This window comes from Idiotropiscis lumnitzeri, chromosome 1, assembly GCF_059441095.1.
Source record: "Idiotropiscis lumnitzeri isolate Australia: NSW breed Sydney's pygmy pipehorse chromosome 1, RoL_Ilum_1.0, whole genome shotgun sequence".
NCBI lineage: Eukaryota > Metazoa > Chordata > Actinopteri > Syngnathiformes > Syngnathidae > Idiotropiscis > Idiotropiscis lumnitzeri.
In genome coordinates this window covers 29,579,666-29,600,498 of record NC_142391.1, presented here as the reverse complement: position 1 = coordinate 29,600,498, position 20,833 = coordinate 29,579,666, and the positions used below count along the sequence as shown (strand labels likewise).

General features: G+C 40.4%; 2 protein-coding genes across 2 annotated transcripts; one reads left to right on the top strand and one right to left on the bottom strand.

Annotated features, from left to right (window-relative positions):
* Nucleotides 1-179: 179 nt before the first annotated feature.
* On the bottom strand, nt 180-14,911 carry LOC148344169 (leukemia inhibitory factor receptor-like). The gene is made up of 18 exons (XM_088294332.1): nt 14,768-14,911; nt 9,313-9,454; nt 9,063-9,199; nt 8,505-8,658; nt 8,128-8,406; nt 6,757-6,883; nt 6,502-6,638; nt 6,270-6,412; nt 6,026-6,179; nt 5,795-5,859; nt 5,244-5,484; nt 4,901-5,086; nt 4,285-4,377; nt 4,038-4,187; nt 3,821-3,958; nt 3,644-3,737; nt 3,463-3,529; nt 180-2,988 (listed from the first exon to the last, which is right to left on the bottom strand). The coding sequence occupies exons 2-18, from the start codon at nt 9,392-9,394 to the stop codon at nt 2,323-2,325; spliced, it is 2,913 nt and encodes a 970-aa protein (XP_088150458.1). The 5' UTR covers nt 9,395-9,454; nt 14,768-14,911; the 3' UTR covers nt 180-2,322.
* A 1,897-nt stretch (nt 14,912-16,808) lies between these two features.
* On the top strand, nt 16,809-19,419 carry LOC148344168 (centrosomal protein of 78 kDa-like). Its single transcript, XM_088304789.1, has 5 exons — nt 16,809-16,954; nt 17,851-18,114; nt 18,181-18,356; nt 18,999-19,071; nt 19,316-19,419. The coding sequence occupies exons 2-5, from the start codon at nt 17,853-17,855 to the stop codon at nt 19,417-19,419; spliced, it is 615 nt and encodes a 204-aa protein (XP_088160915.1). The 5' UTR covers nt 16,809-16,954; nt 17,851-17,852.
* Nucleotides 19,420-20,833: the final 1,414 nt, after the last annotated feature.

Here is a 20,833-nt window from a genome sequence, read left to right as displayed (position 1 = left end):
CGTCTGCGCGCTATACAGTGCAGAGGGTGACGTGCTTACCAACTGATCTAGGATCTGTTCGTATTCGCAAAACAATTGGGTCAACAGGGACATGCCATTTTTAATTTTTGTAGCCATTGCTCGAAAATATGCAACATTTCTCAAGAAAAATCAAAACATTCATAAGTGAATAACACAAGTAGCCAGACAAATGAGATTTTTATTATTTTTACAGGAGAAACATTTCAGCTTGGTGTTAACATTAAGTATTGGTTCAGGAAAAAAAATCCACAATTTCATATTCTGTCCTCTTATTCTCCCTCCTAATCATCTTCAGGAATTACAAACACAAGAATAATATTCTCGCAAAGATCGTAGAATTTAAAGCATTTCAATAATTGGAGCATTTAGAGATGTACATTTACTGTAGTCATAAAGTCATGCACAGCATTAGTCAATGTTATTTTTAAAGCCATAGAAGCTCAAACCGTGTAAGGTATCGTGATTTTGCAGTGTTTGCTTATACAGCATGCATTTACAAATCAGGAAGAGCAGCGGCAGCGAGCTACCCTGATGTCATCTACACAAGCACGTTTTCTGCTTTACTCGAGTCCACATCAGCGTCGGGAAATGTGATTCAATGCTAATGCACTAAACTATCATTGGAAGACAAGCACAATATAATATGACAAACATTCAGATCTGTTGTTTAAATCGTAAACAATCCTAATTCCTATCTAAGAGAGCAAAAGGATACATGTACAGGTCACTACCACAAATTATTTCGTATAAAATGTTACCTGTCAGCACAAATAAACAATCTAGCAACATACCCTGCCTCATTAGAAATAGGCTTTAAAAGGGGAAAAACACTGTGCAGCTATGTTTAAATCTTCAAAACTATATCCTCTGTTCCATATATGATCTAATATCGGCTTTGACAGTCATTTGACCATTCACTGTAGCTTTTGGATTGAATCCAGTCAATCTGTATTTATTGTAAAGAAAAAAAAACAGCATTGCTAAATGAAAACATTTACCTCAGTAGTCAAAAAAGGACCACCTGAGAAGTAGATCAGCAAAGTCATCCAGTTCCACCCAAGTTGTATTTGCCACCATTCCTATCACAGTAGTTTTACTTAAAGCTTGTCCGCTGTAGGCACTGAGAAACCTGACTTGGAAATTAGCATAAATTTCCGACCATATATTGACGTAAATGAAAATAACAAAGCAAGACAAAATTTGTGGCAAGGTATCATAACATGAGGAAAATATGGAGATGGCAAAGCTCCCCAAAGTTAAATGAAAGCAAATGCTTTCTAAAAACAACAATATGCTCTTACCGGGGGTCATTGGTGTCGAAACATTTTTGATCTGTTCTGAGCTACTGTCATTTTCCACAATGCATAACATTTGATTGAGTAGCAAAGCAGTCTGTGAAATGTGACATGGTGCAAATTACTGGAAGCACTACAATTATGCATTAAAAAGTTCATTCTCGATATTTGCATGGAAAACCACTGATGGCAGGTAACATATATACATGTGTCAAAAAAAAAAAGAACTGGCCTGTAAAAAAATATTTACAAAAAAAATACACATCAAACAAAAGACAAATGTAAACAATTAAAAATAACATGATAGCATTTGTTCAGTACATAACCTTGAATAAATGTTCTAGCTTATATCATCAGTGTCATCATCCAGACAGTTCCAGAGCGTAAAATTAATCACCTTCTGATTGTGTGTAAAATAATGACTCATTAAAAGTGCATCAAAAGACATGTTCCACTCATACTAAACATAAAAAAACTGTTCCTTTTTTAGTGTTTCAACAAATACTAATGGAAAGGGTGAATTTGAAAATAACTTTCATTCTCTAGTGTTTTTCAACGCAAAAAAAAAAAAACAACTAAAAGCTGCAACACTGAAAGGCGTCAGCCCTGAATGCCCACAGTCATGAAGAAAGCCAATAGATTTACCATATTGCCTCAAAAAGTGCCCTCTGCTCTAAAAGATGCCATTTTTTAACCTTTACTATGACTGCTAAAATTAAGCATCATGGTAGATAGACATCAACACATCACGCGAGCACCACTGGAATACAGAATAATGAGTAAATCAATGCCCCTGGCCATGATATGAGGAAATTGCTTTGTGTTTTCTTTTTGTTTTTCAAATATCCTGTTTACCTTCGGTCAAACTGCTACATCAAATGGAGATATTCTGTTTTAGCCAGAGGGGTGAAGCTTTTTTTCCGTTTGATCAACGTCACTGGTAATACTCATGAAGGTAAAAGGGTGAGGCCAACCTGTTAGCCGAGCAGCTTCTAATGAGAGGATATCATGGTTTTGTAGAGGAGAGTAGGCTGCTGAGCCAGCCTGTCGCGGAATTAGAGAGCGGACGTTTCTCTTCGCCGTGCTCCCCTGACTCACCGTCAGGGAGGAGGAACTGAGTGGAAGCCACGGAAGTGGGCGAGCCCAAACATGGTGCCAGGCAGTCCCGCTCCTCAGCCTCCCCGGGCGAGTCCAAATTCCAAGAGCTTTGGGGTTTGTAGCCTCCGGAGCAAGAAGCTTGTGGATCTTGGGAAGACGGCGGCGGAACGGGCCGGGAGTTGTCGCTAGCTGGTTGCCTCTGAGGGCGGTAACCCCCTCCGCTCGCAGCCATTTCGACCTCAGAGGAACCCTGGTGATCTGTGGGGAAGACCAGAGATGACCCTGAAGTTTGTATTCCTGTGTACGTCACATCGGTTTGCCCAGAGTCCATTGAAGACGAAGACGAGTCCAAAGAGTCCGGGTAGCGAGGCCTAATGGGGCGCTCGTCCATCATTTGGTTGTAGTAGCGTAAAGACGCTGGCTCATCTGTGTCGACTGGCTCGCCTCCAATCTGATCCTCTTCCTCCTCATCCTCTTCGGGAATGACGACCAGTACTTCTTTAAGGGAGTCCAACTCTGGCTTTCCTACAACATGGACCAGATTGTGGGGCGATGGCCTCACATCCAATGGACCCTGTCGGGTTCAATCAATGATCAAAGATGTAAATGAGTTACAGTATGCTTACTAAAAGAAAAATAACAAAAAGGGACAAACGCTGAAAATCAGAATAATGCAGTTTTACAACACTAGAAACTACAATAATATACTGAAATGAATGTACTTTGAAGGTTTCAGTTCAATCGGGCCTTCCTAAACACAGCACATTAATGTGCCATGAAAGATCATAAAGTTTATTTTTAATTAATTAACCTGCAATTATGATAGAAGTTATCTATCTATGCTAGCAACTTACAGTGACAATTGGAACAATTAAATGTATCCACGTGTTGCCATTCAAGCGACGGAATGAGACTTATTTTGATGGGGTGATGTGTTGTGAGATGACTTGAATGTAAAAAAAAAAAAAATAAAAATAAAGAGGAAAAATTGACTTTCAAACGTATTGGTGTCCTCACTATCGTGGTCAGACATTAAACTGACACGTACTTGTATCCTGGTCCAGTCGTCATTCAATTTGGGCTGCGGTATGTCTGGATAGAAGGCCGTCTTTACCCTGATGTGAACAAAATGGAAGAAAGTGTTAAAAACACATATGTCACTTGATGTGACTTAATATCATTATTCAGGTCACATGCTTTCAACCAGAAAAGAAACTGCGCTGACTCACCATTTTCGTTTCTTGTAGCAAAGGAAGGTGACAATGGACAGCAATAAAACTACAGCACCCAGAGACGCCAGTAATTCCAAGATGAGCCAATCCCCTTGATGGAAGAGAACAAAGGAGAAATTATTGCCCAAGGATATTTACAGGGCGTAATATAAAGTATTTAGATAATGCACCTACCTAACTGCTCCACTGTGATCGAGATGGTGGCGCCTGTGTCCTCGCCTGCCAAAGTGTAGGCTTTGACAGTGAATTTATAGGAGCCCTCGGAGAGACCTTTGACTGTGTACTTCCTCCTTCCTTCTCCCGATAGATTGGCTGCAAGAAAGCACACGATATAGCAGTCATGCTGCTGCTCTCAACCACTGCTAGACCGTTAGAAGAAGACAATATGTACCTAGTAGCACAAGCTGGGAGTCATTGCTAAGGTAAATGTTGTAACCCAAGATGTATCCCCTCCTGCTGGCCTCCGGCATGGCTCCCCACGTCAAGAGGACGTCCAAGTCCTGCTGACTGATGAACAGGTGGGGGACGGCTCTGGAGGGAGCTTGGGTAGGGAAGGCATTAATGTGGTTTAAAATTCAAGGACATTTTTGAAAGGAATGTTGCTTCAGTGACAAAAAAAACAGGTTGGTCCTACTTACCCAGTTCCTGCATGTAGCCCTGCCAGTACTGCAGCAGCTCTGAGGAGCAGCTGAACAGGGAGATGTTGTACTTCACACCTGGCTGGAAGTTGGCTGAGGAAGGGATAACAGATTGTTGTTGCTTTAATGTAAATATCCCAAAATGTAACAATGAAAGACATTTTTATTGAACTGTTTGCACAACCGCTTAATGGATTGTGGTTACGTTCAGAAATAACTAACCACATTCAATCATGACTGTCCTGTGAAAAACAGTGATGTGTTTTTTTTTCCATTAATGGGTTTCTTCGATACAGATATTGCATTAAATTGGAAAGAATTGTTTTTCACAGGACAGTGACAATATTTTCCCACGTGTTTGAACCATAAGAAAATCGCCCAACAAAACCAGCAATGAACTTCTTGGACACATATCATAAAAGCAGACTCAAACACACCTGTGTTACAGTTTGTTTGTTTTTTTTTACTTCCCCTCTCACATTCTTGAGTTGCACAGGTCACATTCACACCTCTGGACTATTTAGACTCAGGTGTAGTCTGTTGCTGTTTTTTTCTTTAATACGAAAAGCAGTAACACACTTGCAGGGTGAATGCAGGTTTATTTAGCTTCAAATACCTGACTCAATGGATGTATTTGTGTTTCCAAATGCCAGCTTGACCCACTCCACGTGGCAGTCCTGCTGACAGAGGGCGTCATGCCACTCTATGACATACCCGCAACTTGAGTTGGTATCATCCTGCCAGACCAGGGGGAAACCTTTGTCCATATAAACCACCCTGGACTCAGAAATTTGATTCTTATCTGGGAAGAATGAGGAAATAAGATTTAAATGGATAAATAGTTTGCATCTCTTAAGTAGCAAAATGACAAAGTATATAAGAATATTTTGTTGGAATTGTGACAGCTCTATTAACTGTAAAACATACTGTATGTGGACACCCTCCTAACAATGACATACCTGCGATACTTAGAGGTATGATTACACTTGCGGGCAGCGAGTCCCCAGCAGCGTTCTTGGCAATGACAGCTGCCATGACTTGATTGTCATTGGTGAAGGCGGACATTTGAGTGAGGTTGATTGGCAGCATGGAAGTGTCAGGCGGAAGCATTGCAAAAGTGTGCTGCAAGTTCACTTTGGGGCTCCAGAGCGTCACTTCGTAAGACGTGATCTGACCGTGGCTTTCTCGGGCCGTCAGAGGCTGAAGAGGGAGAAGTAGAGTGAGAGAAATATTTATTTTAATTTCACATTTCAGGTAACTATGGGATAGAAACATGGTTCCCTGCAGCGAGATGAGTTAATACCTGTACACATGTGTCTGTTACAGTAAAACAGAGGTTTAGAAAGTAAACTCAGAGCCCAGGTAAAATGAAAACTAATGACTTCACAATATATCATTTTAAAACTTTTTTTTACAATCATAAAACTTTGATCATCCGGTATTCAAATAGAAAAAAACATACATGCATAGATAATGTATATGTATATATAAATTAAACAAAAAAAATCACCTTCCAAATGATCTGACCAGAGTTGTCATTGTTGATATGCATCCACACGTCAGGCTGATCTGGAACTGTGATGAAGATTTAATTGACGGTTAGCAACTTCACACCTTGAATATTAAAAATTCATATAGCAATACAAAAAAAAATTTAAAAACACTTAAATGACCATTCATATGATTTAGACACATGGAGCAACAGTAAATAAATGTATTTAAACCACAAATCCCCCCTCACCATCCATTTTTGTTTTGATAGAAAGGGGTTGGCTCCAATTTCCCCACTTCCAGAAATTCTGCTGGGCACCACAGCGGATTTTAATGCTGTACTCCTCATTTGGATAAAGCTCCAAAAGCCGCACCGCCATCAGACCGACGCCTGTGAAGACGCGCTGGACACATACAACATTTGTAACAAATGTGAGCACATATTGCTGAACATAAAAAGAAGCAATGGCGCTCTAACGTGCAAAGGAACTGACCTTTGTTTTGTTGTCATGAGACCGGAGCTCTACCTGACAGACAAGCGGCAGGGAGTTATACCCATCATATTCCCACTTCCACAGCAAGGTAGCATTCCAAGCATTGACGACAGCGCTCAGGTTCGCAGGTGCCACTGGGCGCACTGGGATGAAAAATGGGAAAAATCAAAAATGAATACTTTTACATTTTATCTTTGGATTGATAACAGTGAGGTGGGACACAACCACTCACCTCGGTCTCGGATTTCAGCCGAATCCAACACGCTGTCTCTACCGAGCGGATTCACAGCTTCTAGAGTCCAGTTCCCCTCCCACTGTGCCATACTACATGTCCTTAGATCATCTACCAAGGTGGCCTGCTCACATTTCCTATAAAAATATATTAGACAGTCAACTGACATTTGTTTGAGACAAAATAAGTTCTATTTTGGAGGTCAAACGCCTCTATTCTCGTTCTAAGCTAGATGTGCAATAACACACAAAGTACCTGTTGTTCAGTGAGTAGATTGTTCTCCGTTTGCCGTACAGTCGTGTGTCTCGCACTTCTTTCCACTGACACACTGCTGACATCAAATCCCGAGTCTCACACTGAAAATCACGGAGCAAAGGAGGATCTGGGGAAATAATAATCAAAATATGAAGTATGTAGATACAGGCCAAAATTCCAAGACACCAATGGGTCAAAGTATTGTTTCAAATGCCGACGACCAAAAACTCGACTTAAGTAGGGCAAAATATTTGAATTTTGGTGGGCAGAGCAGAGTGGACAATCAAAGTACTACACTTCAGCAGTCAATTTTTTAAATTTCTTTGGTGAATGTTGGATTTTATGGAGGATTTTAAAGCCATTTAGAAGATGTTTTTAGAGAGTTCCACGAAGATGGCGGCCATTTCAAACTGGTCTGCAACTTTAAGATACTCATATACGGTAATAATTCAGCTAATTGGTTTCTTTTATTTTATATGAATAGATTTAAAAGGGACAGAAAAATATTTTTCCTTCAGTGTGAATCCCTATTTTATTACGTTGTTACTGATTAAAACGGTACGAATACACAGCCAACGGCAGCCGGCCACATCAAAGCCGGTGCGCTTGTGGCACCCGGACCAGACAAAAAGCATTTAAAACCTACCAAAAAAAAAACGACTGTGGTTAAAATATATCATCCTCCCAAACCTTTTTTCAAAGGTCTGAAAGCCATGAGTGACGTAATGAACAATGTCATAAATCTGCACGCAATCTGTCCTCCGTGGCTGGGACTTCCTGCCGCACTGAACAATTACAGCTATACATTTTTAACCAAACAGGCTTACTCAAACAAATCTAACCTACCTATTTTCACTCATTCGTCTTACATTCAGACTAGCCTGTGATTTAGTTCAATCTTGAAGCCATAGAATGCTGCATGGCTCCTGCAGAAGAGTGTAGGGAAAGGCGGAGTTTTACGGTCCATCTTAGATAGTTGAGCATTTTCAGCTATTTTCAACTCATTAAATTGGTAATAATCCATGAAAATAACACACCCCATGGATTTCCACCCAACAGTGACATTATGAAATATAAATTAAAACAAAAACACGAGGGCGGCAAAGTAGATGGCTGGTTAGCACGTCTGCCTCACAGTTCGGAGGTGCACGGTTGAATTCCTGTCCTGGGCCTTCCTGTGTGGAGTTTGCATTTTCTCCCCGTGCCTGCGTGGGTTTCCTCCGGGTACTTCGCTTTCCACCCACATTCCAAAAACACGCATGGTAGGTTAACTGAACACTCCAAATTGTCCGTAGGTGTGATTGTGAGGATGATGGATGGAACCAAAGCACTGAGAATTTTACTGGAAAACAACTGGGAAAAAAAACTTACATCCAACAAAGACCACGGCTCCCGACAGTTTGGTCTTTTCGATGCTGTCCCTGCAGATGACATTGGTCCCCGTACTGATTGATGGAGCCTGATGAGTTACTGTGATGCTGTAACTCCGCCGACTCAGCCGTGTGGCGTTCATGGCTGTGTTTCCGTACTGCATTGAACCGAAAAGCCTCCCTTCTGCCACAATGCAGCAAAACGTGGTTCTGTCCCCCGCACGCACAATTCTATCCTGGGGGTACATCTGGAACTTCACATTGGTGGGCAAATCGTTTCCTGAAGAATGAGAAATAATCGGGAAAAGAGGATCATTTACGCACGGTAAGATTTAAATAGACATGTTGGGTGTATTCAAAATATTAAAGCAGGATGACCTTGGAGGATCTGTGTGCCGCTCCATTCACTCGCCACCGTCCCCTCTCTGGAGCGGATTCGGACAGACATTGAGGTACATTCGAGAGGTTCGTCTGAGGTCCAATTCCACTCGTAGCGACCGGCTGTCTGATTTAGAGTCGCATGAAGTGAGTCCTAAAACATTATGGGAACAAAGGCACATAACTGACATCAATTAAAGACATTAACATTATTTGGTTATCATTATCGATACATTATGTACAGTAAGTGTTATTGTTAATGTAGTCTTTCCTTGCCCCTTAAAGCTGTAGTAAAATATATGAGAGATAAGGTACAGCTTGGACTCGTTGCCAGTCAATCGTTGGGCATTTTCGACAAATATTTACACACACGCACACACCCCTGCACACCCGCACACACCCCCACACACACCCCTGCACACCCGCACACACCCCCACACACACACACGCACTCACAGACACAAACGCACAGACTCCAAATTTAGAACCTTCAATTGACAATTCACAACTTTCAACCATATTCAAAACCAGAATTAATAAAAAGAGAATGTCCCTCACATAGAAGACTGTTTCATTGAGTTCCGTCCTGAGGATCATGACATCAAACATTGTGGCGCTCCCACCCAGCCAGGAAATGGATATTTGCTGCGTGCGCATGTTGGGTGTCAGTTTTACCTGCTGGGGTACGGTCAGGTCTGAGGGGAAAGATAAGCAAACACATGTATACACAAAAGAATGTTTTACCCAATGCGGTGTTGTGTACAGAGTTGATCCTATGAATGTTGAAAGAAGGATGGAAGATTCCCACCATTTTGAGCATGAGTGTGTGCCACTGAGAGGAGACAACAGATGAGCCAGACAAGCCAGCAGCTGGCTTGTAACTGAGGCATGGCGAATGATGGTTTATGGTCCGTTTCACTACGGCAGCACCATACTGCTGGCAGAGCACCCTGTGCGAGGACAAAAAAATTAAAACAAACATCAAACACAAATAGAGACATTTAAGCAAGTCGAGTCATTTACTATACATCCACAAGATAGATTGTTTATGAAAGAGCTGCAATTTTGAGAAACAACCGCGACCCGCCTGTTCTTCCCGCACGTCTACTCTTCATCTTGTCTTAACTGGAAGAGCCATCCCTCAACAGCACCTGGAGGAACAACCAAGCCACAACACAAAATACACTGGCCATAACATGTGCACACTTGTGCAGAGACCTGGCACCAAGGCCAAACAATCCTAATCATGTCTATGTCCTTTTACTCCAACAAAAGAAAGATGACAATGTGCCAAGTGACCCCAATTCAAGCAACACAACAACCAAGAGTGAAAATGTGTTACTGGAGACACATCATTTATTCATCGGCATCAAAATTGAATATGTTGATCTTATGCCAGTGTAGCATCCCTGTACAGAGTTTACTGGCAATCACAACATTGTTTGTTCTGATTAATATTGCGTTTATGGAATATGAGTCAAGCAGTAATATACACCCGTTTTTGTATGTCACTTTCTGTTAATTGAAAATGACATCACAGTTGCTCAGGGCTCAGGTAATGCCCAATGCTCAGCTTCAGAAAACAAGTGAGCCTTGATTGGTCATTACCTGAGCCCTGAGCAACCGTGATGTCAGTTTTAGTCGAGAGAAATGACAAAATGGCCGCCGCCTGACATGGCTAAAAACAGGTGGATTTTACTGCTTAATTGATATTTCGCAAATGCATTATTAATCAGAATGCCATGTTTAGACTAGTGAATGCACAGAGAACATATAATTGCAACGAGGTTTTGGGGGGTGACTTCCCCTTTAAGGCACTCACTCGTAAGTCAAGACAAAACTATATTGTACCATACCGAGGTATTTTAAATATTTCACTTCCAGACCGAGAATGATTAGCTTTCTGAAAGTGGGACACAAAACTGAATATCATTATGTTAAAGCATAATGTTCAACATCTCTCGTAATGCACCAAATGATGTGGTGGCTGAATAAAAGAAAAGCTTTCTTGCATGATCAACTTATGGAAAGTCGCAGAGTATGCTTTTTTTCCACATTTCCAATCACATTTTCAGCAAATGCATTACATGGTCCAAAGAAGGAAAGACAAAATTTTGCAATGAAATAATACACCTCTGCTTAAAAAGGGCACAATGTTTTTTTTCTGTCACTCCATATACTGCAAATCAAGTTGATCAACAAGGTGAACACTGCATGCCAGTTTGGCCAAAGTCATGTCAATAATCGCTTAAAAACAAGAACAAACACTCCCACTGGAAAAGGGAGTATAACCAAATTGGTGCTAAAGTCAACATTATGGAAGGCAAGAGGCACTGGCGAGGATAACATATTTAAAGCCACGAGCTCGACGAACCTGCGTGTTTGTGTAACCTATTCTCGGATTTGTTGTGTTCAACTGTCACACAGGTGCTGTAGTTTCCTAATTGGACAAGCTTGGACACGCACTCCAAAAAAGATTATACAACGCATGGGTACTACTCAACCCATTATTGCAACACACACCATGCCTGCATTTGGACTTCAAATTGTGAGCTTGAGATTTATTTCCTTTGGAATGCCTCCAGTGTATTTGGTTTGAAAAGCGCAGCACCTCAAGCTAAAACCCAAAGTCATAGCTTCACATAAATACAGCTGTCTGGACTCAGAGTTTCCCACACAAGTGTCAGGACCAGGATGGTTTCTGAACAAGCTTGACCCCCCACCGCCCCCAACACACACACACACACACACACACGTACACGTAAAAAGAGCAGAAAGCAGAATACGCCTTACAGCCCCCGCCACATCCAAAGTCCGGTAATCGGAAGCTGGACAATGAGCAGATTCTGGGAAATGGACTCAAGAAACTGAACGCCACACACGTACAAATCAATACTTGTTTGCAGGGCAGCAGCGATGAACGCGACCACAGATGAGGCAAACAACAAGAACGTGGTCGGCACTTAAAAACCGAGCCGGTAGCTTCATCTGTATGCCAACGGTGTTCCCGTTTTAGACAGGACGTTTTCCTCGACTCACCACCTCAGACATCCTAGAACATTTAGAGCTACGGGAAAATATGTTGAAATGCTGTGGAAAGCGCAGGACTGTAAACATTTCTCCGAAATCAAATTTGGTTAAAAGCCTTTTTGTCCTGTCTTTTTCTAAGAAAAACAGGACAACAGTAAGACCTTGTGTCCACCTACAAGAGTTTTGACCACTTTCCGGCCTTTTCATTCCAATCCAATAAAACTTCAACTCTGTTAGTTGTATTTAGTGATTTATTTTACAAATTATTCATCATATGGAAATGAAATGTTAGAAAGTTGACTCTTGGAATATTAACCTTTGGTTAGATCCTTCGGGTATGCATCAAATAATTGCTTATGATAACAGTGAAAACAATCCAATCGTGAGCACTGGTCAACTAGTGATTTATTCATCTTAAAAACAAATTTCTCTGAAGAGAAAATAAAGGGAAATAGCAGGAATAAAGTGTTCTACGTTCAAACAAGATACAGCAAGCAATTGCTTTGCAGATGAAATTAACTTTTATCATAAATAGAATCATTATTTCTTGATTTATGGTTATGTTAGGCCAACAGAGAAGGCCTTGACCACCCACCACTGGATACATGCGAGTGGAAAAAAGAAATCGCTTGTTCGGGGTGTGAGTTGATATTCTGAAACATGAGTCACAATCCTGATCCCATCCTTTGAATGGGAACTAGAGGACAACCGGAGGCTTTAGGAACAAAATAAGTCAACAGATGTGTGTGTGTGCGCGTGTGTGAGTGTGAGTCCGTGTGAAAATGCCAGTGCTCTGACATCACTAGCGAGAGGACATTCAGTCCAGTGTGTGAAGCCGCTCGACTCAATCAGCCTTTCCTTCCTTCCTCTTCTCTGTATTTCTTTATGCATTTAAGCCTACAACATGTACATCGGCAAAAGCAAGCCTGTAAAAGAGTCGTTGGCTAATTATTTAAAGGAACACACCACTCTTTCATTGGCCAAAAATTAAAGGAGTTTATTCTGTAAAATTATTTTCATCCCTTCCTGAAATAAATCGCCAACTTCCATTGCCTAATTGTTTTTTTTTACCGATTATTTTTTCAGTAGGTAAGGTGCCTGCCATATTTGGACACATTACTTCCGACGTTAAAACAAGCCAAAATGATGAGAGTTTAGTTCTCATACTCCCAGACTATGACTTATTTATATCCATGTCCACAATTTGTTTTGACAATTGGTGACGTTTTTGTGCAATAAGGGACAATTGAAAGGCAACCTTACGACATGAAGTGAAAAAAAAACATTGCAAGTTTCTTTCCAAAAACTTAATTATGCCTACACATACATACATAAATTGTGGCAACAATCGGTCAATAAAGTATTCATTGAAGCCACATCGGAGGCTGTCATTGCCAGCTTTTGCACGGTAAATGGCTCCTTCTTTTCCCCCCCTCAAAAAGAACATGACACCTGATGGTTCTGTACAACATGTTTGTAATGTTTCATTAAAAGTATCAATTAAAAAAAAAACACTTTGGCAGCATACAGGGTAAGTCATTATTTAGATAATTAATCGTCTTAAACCTTTTTTAAGGGGAATCAGATGCCATCGATATTTGCAGTTGCACTTTTCTTCTTCATACACATTCATCTCATCATAAACCTCCTATGTCATCCGATATGACCATAGCTACAAGGGAGTAGAGAGAAAGAAACCACGAGCTGGCGTAACAGGAGCTCCCGTCTGTAATGGTCATTACCTTCTCCAAGTTTCCATTACCCAGACACACCAGAGTGCAGTATAAGAAAACCTTACTGAGTGATTCAGTGCAAAAGCGTGTACTGTGCATATTACAAGGGCAAAGGCACTATAGTCAAACTCTGACGATAATTAAAGGACAGATTGTTGTATTTGAAGAGACCATTTTAGTCCTCCATGGACCATATTAAATGTACAAAGAAAGACGATACGACCAACAAATACGCATCTACTATATATTATGAACTATTGTGGGTATTTTATAGGACGTTTCCTCAGTTGTTTTATTTAACACACATTACATAATTGTAAGAGGAGAATTTATCATAAATGCACTCAGCTTGAGGAAAACAGACAAATAAGCACAAAGATGAAACCCATGAACAAGCCTGAATGTAACAAAATCATCACTGATGCTGTCATCATTTTTAAAATGTATTTATCATACTCATCATAATCCCTGAAGTGAAAATTCAGCTCACACTCATGTATACTACAGACCACACTTATAACTAGATCACACACATAGAAAACGAAATTCAGAGTGAATGAGGTGCACAAAGACTGCTGCACCGCTTGAGCTGGCATGGTGGGTACGATGCTTGCTCAAGGGCTCATCAAAAGCATCCAGCAGGCAGTCTAGCATCTCTCCAACAACTATTTTGTTGCACCACAGTCTTCCAACTCCAAAACTGCTACTGCTGCCCCATGGGACTATTGCTGCTATTGATACGGCTGTTGTTGTGCCCATTGTTCCATTCCTCCCATGGTCACTCAACAACTTCATCCTGTTTTTTTTTTCTATTGACCCTGTATCCCTCTTCTCTGTCACCCCACCTCAACTCAACTGGCCCAGGCAGACGGTCGCCCCACTGAGCCTGGGATGGGGAAAAAATCATTTTGTATACATGTGAACTGCCTAAGTGTGGTTCGTCAACTGCTCAGTGTGTTAAGTGCCTTGAGAAAAGTTCTGTGGTGAATCGGCGCTAAATAAATAAATAATGACTTGAATTAAAATAAATCGACAAATAACAATTTTCAATATTTGCAGAAATCTTGTGTACAAATATACATAATGTATAAAATATTCAGGTATTTGTTTGTGTGTATATATATATATATATGTATTTTTTTTTTTTTTTGATCCTCCAAAACAAGTCACAGAAAAGTCCGCATAGCATCGTTTCAGAAAGGTTAGCGTTAGCATTCGCAAGCGGGCATCTGAGCCAGAGATGTCGTGACGCCCTATATGATATTTGAGACACATAGATTTTCTGGATGGATATTATCATAAAATAATACAAAATATTAGCGTTTTTAAATCGACTTAAATCTTGTCTTCGTCCTTAAACAGCACACTCGTATAGGTATAGTAAAGCCAATGATATTTGGGGGGTGGAGGTGTTGGGTGGAAAAAAAACACTGCAGGCCAACATCATGCGTGCGTACACCCGATAACGTTATATGAGCTCACTAGTGGCAAGAAAATTACCTTCTACGTGACCACAACTCCTTTATGATCCCGTGAATATGGTAATCCAACGAGTTGACGGTCGGCGCGATGAATTCTATGTTAAGGTCGTAGGAACCGTGCTGTCCCTCATACCCAATCCCAATGGATAGAAACAGCGTGGGTTGGGATTACGGGAAACCAGTATTTTTGATTGGCACTTGAGTGGACCAATAGGATTCGACGAAGACAACTAGGGACCGCAAGAAAGGGCGCTGTCATGGTGCATTCAAATACAACTGGAAAAGAGAGTGATATTCCCTTGAAACGAGTAGCGTTTATCGACCGGACAGCAGGGGCTCGCATACGTTTTGAGTCCAGGCCAGGGATAATAGTTTCCTAGGACATAGTTATAATCTTAAATTAAATATGACTATCCCGCGTACCCCAAAATTACGACATAATAATGCTAATTAAAAAAAACATTTATTTTCTGGTTGTCAAGAAAAATAATAATAATAGCGAAATAGCAAAATCGATATACTGTAAATCAGGGGTCACCAACCCTTTTGGAACTGAGGGGAACTTCTTGGGTAGTTCTGCTAAATATGAAAGGCTACTAGTGACATACACATAACTCAAAGAAAAAAATGCTTAAAAACTTGCTGGTAAATTATCTCATCATCGTGGCTCCCGTTTGCCTGTTTCCGCAAAAGCTATAGGTTTGGCATCAACCCTTTTTAAACTATAATTACAAATTCATCTGTATTTTTTTCATTATATCAATGCAAGTGTGATTAAAAAAACAATAGCCATCAATGAGATGTATCTCAGTGGTGAACTATTTTTATACCAGGCTGGTGGGCTACCCATGTGGTCCCTGCAGGCTCGCTTGTGTCCAGGGCACCACGTTGGTGACCACTGCTGTAAGTGATCATCAAATAAGGCAGAGGTTTTATTACTTAATTTAGCTTCGTAAATTGTGAAGGATTGTATCTATTAGTGGCATTATCTTAAGCATCTACATGGCAGGATGCTGATCACTAACATTAGTAAGTTCATATTTGCTGCAGGTGTTAAGCATTTATTAAACAAAAAGCATTCATCAAATGAAACTACAAGTACCATGCACAGTAATGACAAATGATTGTCTTTACTGTTTTTATATTATTCTCTCACGTTATATTCATATGTTACTTAGTTTACATGTGTTGAATTCCGTTGACTGTTCATGATTTACACTCCACATTTGCAACGTACTCACACAGCCTGCATATATACAAGTGACAACACTTCACATTGTGTGACACAGCTAAAGCACATCTAACACAGTAAACCCTAAGACACAACAAATCTGACACAAAAGTTGCACAACGGGGGTCACAAGGACCAAATTGCGGCACCCACTCCAAAGACAAGATTGCAGGATGCCACAAGACACCAAGCCTTGGGATAAGATGTGGGGCCAGACTTCGTTGTACGTGTTTACTCTAGTTACTACTCCATGTCAAGGTCAGTTTATAGCTTGCTCTTGTTTTAGTTCTGAGGGGGCCTGGATCTAATGAGAGACAGGGCAGCTGGCCACCCAAATACCCTGAAAAATCTGTCACATTTTGCTTGATCGCCTCAGTTATTTCCTCAAATAAATATAAGGGCACTATCATAACACTGATGTGTTGGTTTTGAAGATTAAAATTATTAACTTCTTTGCATTTCTCTGAAGAATAACTTTGGGCACGCCTGGACGAAATAGACACTTTCCTAAGAGAATGCTCTCATTTCTTCATTATCTGTAATGGGAGCAAATATATCTATTTCTACTATTTCTGTGACGTGTAAGTGTGGCTGTTGGAAAAATAAATTAGCTGAGAAAAAACAAAACGTAGAAGTTGTTTTGTATCATTGTCACTTTCTTTATCTATAAGACAAGGGGGATGAATTCGACTGAGAAATTGTTATATTAGAGTTACACCGTTTCTGCCAGTTGTCGTGAGCTACGGTTACAGTATTGTATTTCAGACACTAAAGGCGCGCATTTCACACGATAGGGGGCGCTAAATTATTTAGCATCAAGATGAACGCCGTGACATCGTATAGCGAAGAAGTTGGTGTCTCTTTTTTTGAAATCTCATTCCCACGGTTCGTGCATAACAACAATAAATCCTTGAAGTTGTCGGACACTTGAGCAACGAGACTTAAAACAGTCGAAGTAATTTCGTGAACATTAAGGTATGTCAGTCAAAAATGCTGTCAAACATCAGATTGTATGTCTAACAGCGTGGGACATTACCGTTTACCATTAACGGCGCGTTGCTAACAACAATGTTTTTTTTTTTTTATCACGATAGTTGCAAGGATACTAGCGGTCAAGAGAAACGACTTTATTACTTTTTAGTTACTAATTGTTCCAAACTTAATAGACCCCCGACATTTTCCAATAGTCCCTATCACCGTCATAACGACCGCGTACATGCCATTAGAATTATTTATTTTGTTGAACTTTTCGTTTGACCAAATTCATTATGAATCGTCACACACTGACGTGTATTGCTTATTCTAACAAACGGGCTGTCAACAGAGCATTTAGTAGTTTGTCGAAGCATAGCCAGTGTTGCCATTTTATCAACTTCTCCAATTACAGTCAGTCTGTTACACTGATTTACTGAAAATTGTCGTCAACATGTTCCAAACTTTTGACCCAAGCTATGTGCTTCCGAGGCGCAATTATTTTTGCAGAGGTTCCCTTTGCCTCACTTATTGAAACTCCAGATGAGGAAAAAAACGTGTGGGAGCGTTAGTGCAGGATTGTCATATTTATGGAATTGTTTTACAGGCACAGAGAGAGGACTTGGTTTAATATTTACAAACCCATCTAAAACTAAAGAGTAAAGCATTTATGTAGTTAGGAGCAGACATTTTGAATCAACAAAACGCAACAGTGATATTTAATATTAGTAATATTAGTCTAAGCGCTTGGTTGTTATAAAATAAATTCTCCCCCTAAAATGTGATGTATTCTGGAGCAAGTCTTTTTTTTTTTGTTCTTTGTGATATATTTTCTTTTGGCTGGTGCGACTCACAGTGCAAAAAAATACGGTATTATGATCTGATTGTTCTTCCCTTAGCAATGGTCCAAGAGAGTGTTCAGATCAAGAGGCGGGGTGCCCTTGACTTCATGGAATACTACACCTATGCCTGCACCCGACATCAAACAATGCCCCTCAGTGCAGTGAAAATGCATCTCGACAAAGGCATCCTGGACTTCAATGGAGACAGGGTCAAGTTAGCTGATTGGCCTCCCATCCTGGACTCCATCTCTATCAATAAGCACCTTCACCACATTGCAATTACAAGCACATATCAGACAAGCCACGGTTGTGGAGATGCAGGTAAGGCTTAAAAATGACATAACATGGACTCCATTTGCATCTGTACCTCTTTTTTTAATGTCACAGATAGAAGGTACTACAAGCCAGTGTTCAGGAAGAAGACCCCTGCTATTCGGTCTAAGGACATGACATTCAAGTTGTCTAAAGCTCTGAAGGATTGTCTATCACTTTCTCCCAACCTGAAGACTTTAAAGCTTAACGGGCTCTCTCTGAGGGAAAGAGATCTCGTCAACTTGACAAAGGTATAAATGGACTAAAAAATTGCAGCTTACATTCTACCCTGACCACTTATGTGAATGTAAATGAGCTTTCACTTGTATCACACTTTTCTACCTGCGAGGTACTGAAAGCGCGTTGGCACTTGGATTAGTAAATTTGCCTTAAATAAATCAGTTTAGCTTAATGCTAACAAATGCAGACCACTACTGGTGGGCTAATGAATAACATTGCTGTTGTAGTCTTACAGCTGTTAGGCCATGGATGCTTGAACACAAATTGCCAAGCAACACGTGTTGTCAGATAATATATCATTAGTCGCAGGCATTGTCTTTATCCTCTGGAAAGAATGATCAATATTACTGGGGCTTACTGAGGAGTTGCGACCGTCTCTAGATATATCCTTGTGTGATAATGAATGAATGTAATCTACTGGCCCCTGACACAAGGTGTGCACACCAGAAGTAGCATACGCAATGTTCCTTGAAGGGAAAATTGTTAAATTATTTACATTCTATTTTATAATGTCATTGTATGTTTTCATAACGTTCAATATTATATAATGTGATTAAGAACACATTACAAAATTTTGCCACAGAATTAATCAAGCGCCACTATATTCTACCAAAGGTATTTGCTTAATGCATAAAAACGGTGTTCCATTTCAGGGTGTAGCAAAAAGTGTTTCCTTGGAAGCACTTTCCTTGGCAAACTGTCCTTTCGCAGATGACGGCTTGGAAGGTAAGTGGTTACTTATTTGTCATGTACATATTTATCCTCCAAAACAAGTCACAGAAAAGTCCGCATAGCATCGTTTCAGAAAGGTTAGCGTTAGCATTCGCAAGCGGGCATCTGAGCCAGAGATGTCGTGACGCCCTATATGATATTTGAGACACATAGATTTTCTGGATGGATATTATCATAAAATAATACAAAATATTAGCGTTTTTAAATCGACTTAAATCTTGTCTTCGTCCTTAAACAGCACACTCGTATAGGTATAGTAAAGCCAATGATATTTGGGGGGTGGAGGTGTTGGGTGGAAAAAAAACACTGCAGGCCAACATCATGCGTGCGTACACCCGATAACGTTATATGAGCTCACTAGTGGCAAGAAAATTACCTTCTACGTGACCACAACTCCTTTATGATCCCGTGAATATGGTAATCCAACGAGTTGACGGTCGGCGCGATGAATTCTATGTTAAGGTCGTAGGAACCGTGCTGTCCCTCATACCCAATCCCAATGGATAGAAACAGCGTGGGTTGGGATTACGGGAAACCAGTATTTTTGATTGGCACTTGAGTGGACCAATAGGATTCGACGAAGACAACTAGGGACCGCAAGAAAGGGCGCTGTCATGGTGCATTCAAATACAACTGGAAAAGAGAGTGATATTCCCTTGAAACGAGTAGCGTTTATCGACCGGACAGCAGGGGCTCGCATACGTTTTGAGTCCAGGCCAGGGATAATAGTTTCCTAGGACATAGTTATAATCTTAAATTAAATATGACTATCCCGCGTACCCCAAAATTACGACATAATAATGCTAATTAAAAAAAACATTTATTTTCTGGTTGTCAAGAAAAATAATAATAATAGCGAAATAGCAAAATCGATATACTGTAAATCAGGGGTCACCAACCCTTTTGGAACTGAGGGGAACTTCTTGGGTAGTTCTGCTAAATATGAAAGGCTACTAGTGACATACACATAACTCAAAGAAAAAAATGCTTAAAAACTTGCTGGTAAATTATCTCATCATCGTGGCTCCCGTTTGCCTGTTTCCGCAAAAGCTATAGGTTTGGCATCAACCCTTTTTAAACTATAATTACAAATTCATCTGTATTTTTTTCATTATATCAATGCAAGTGTGATTAAAAAAACAATAGCCATCAATGAGATGTATCTCAGTGGTGAACTATTTTTATACCAGGCTGGTGGGCTACCCATGTGGTCCCTGCAGGCTCGCTTGTGTCCAGGGCACCACGTTGGTGACCACTGCTGTAAGTGATCATCAAATAAGGCAGAGGTTTTATTACTTAATTTAGCTTCGTAAATTGTGAAGGATTGTATCTATTAGTGGCATTATCTTAAGCATCTACATGGCAGGATGCTGATCACTAACATTAGTAAGTTCATATTTGCTGCAGGTGTTAAGCATTTATTAAACAAAAAGCATTCATCAAATGAAACTACAAGTACCATGCACAGTAATGACAAATGATTGTCTTTACTGTTTTTATATTATTCTCTCACGTTATATTCATATGTTACTTAGTTTACATGTGTTGAATTCCGTTGACTGTTCATGATTTACACTCCACATTTGCAACGTACTCACACAGCCTGCATATATACAAGTGACAACACTTCACATTGTGTGACACAGCTAAAGCACATCTAACACAGTAAACCCTAAGACACAACAAATCTGACACAAAAGTTGCACAACGGGGGTCACAAGGACCAAATTGCGGCACCCACTCCAAAGACAAGATT

Bases quoted from the DNA above. Each gene is read 5' to 3' on its own strand.
- LOC148344169 (XM_088294332.1), bottom strand. From the start codon at position 9,394: ATGCCTCAGTTACAAGCCAGCTGCTGGCTTGTCTGGCTCATCTGTTGT. The intron at 8,407-8,504 runs GTCATCCTGCTT...CTCATTCTTCAG, and splicing joins CGGCACACAGATCCTCCAAG to GAAACGATTTGCCCACCAAT. The intron at 6,413-6,501 runs GTGAGTGGTTGT...TTTTCATCCCAG, and splicing joins GGCTGAAATCCGAGACCGAG to TGCGCCCAGTGGCACCTGCG.
- LOC148344168 (XM_088304789.1), top strand. From the start codon at position 17,853: ATGGTCCAAGAGAGTGTTCAGATCAAGAGGCGGGGTGCCCTTGACTTC. The intron at 18,357-18,998 runs GTATAAATGGAC...GTTCCATTTCAG, and splicing joins ATCTCGTCAACTTGACAAAG to GGTGTAGCAAAAAGTGTTTC. The intron at 19,072-19,315 runs GTAAGTGGTTAC...GTCCTTAAACAG, and splicing joins CGCAGATGACGGCTTGGAAG to CACACTCGTATAGGTATAGT.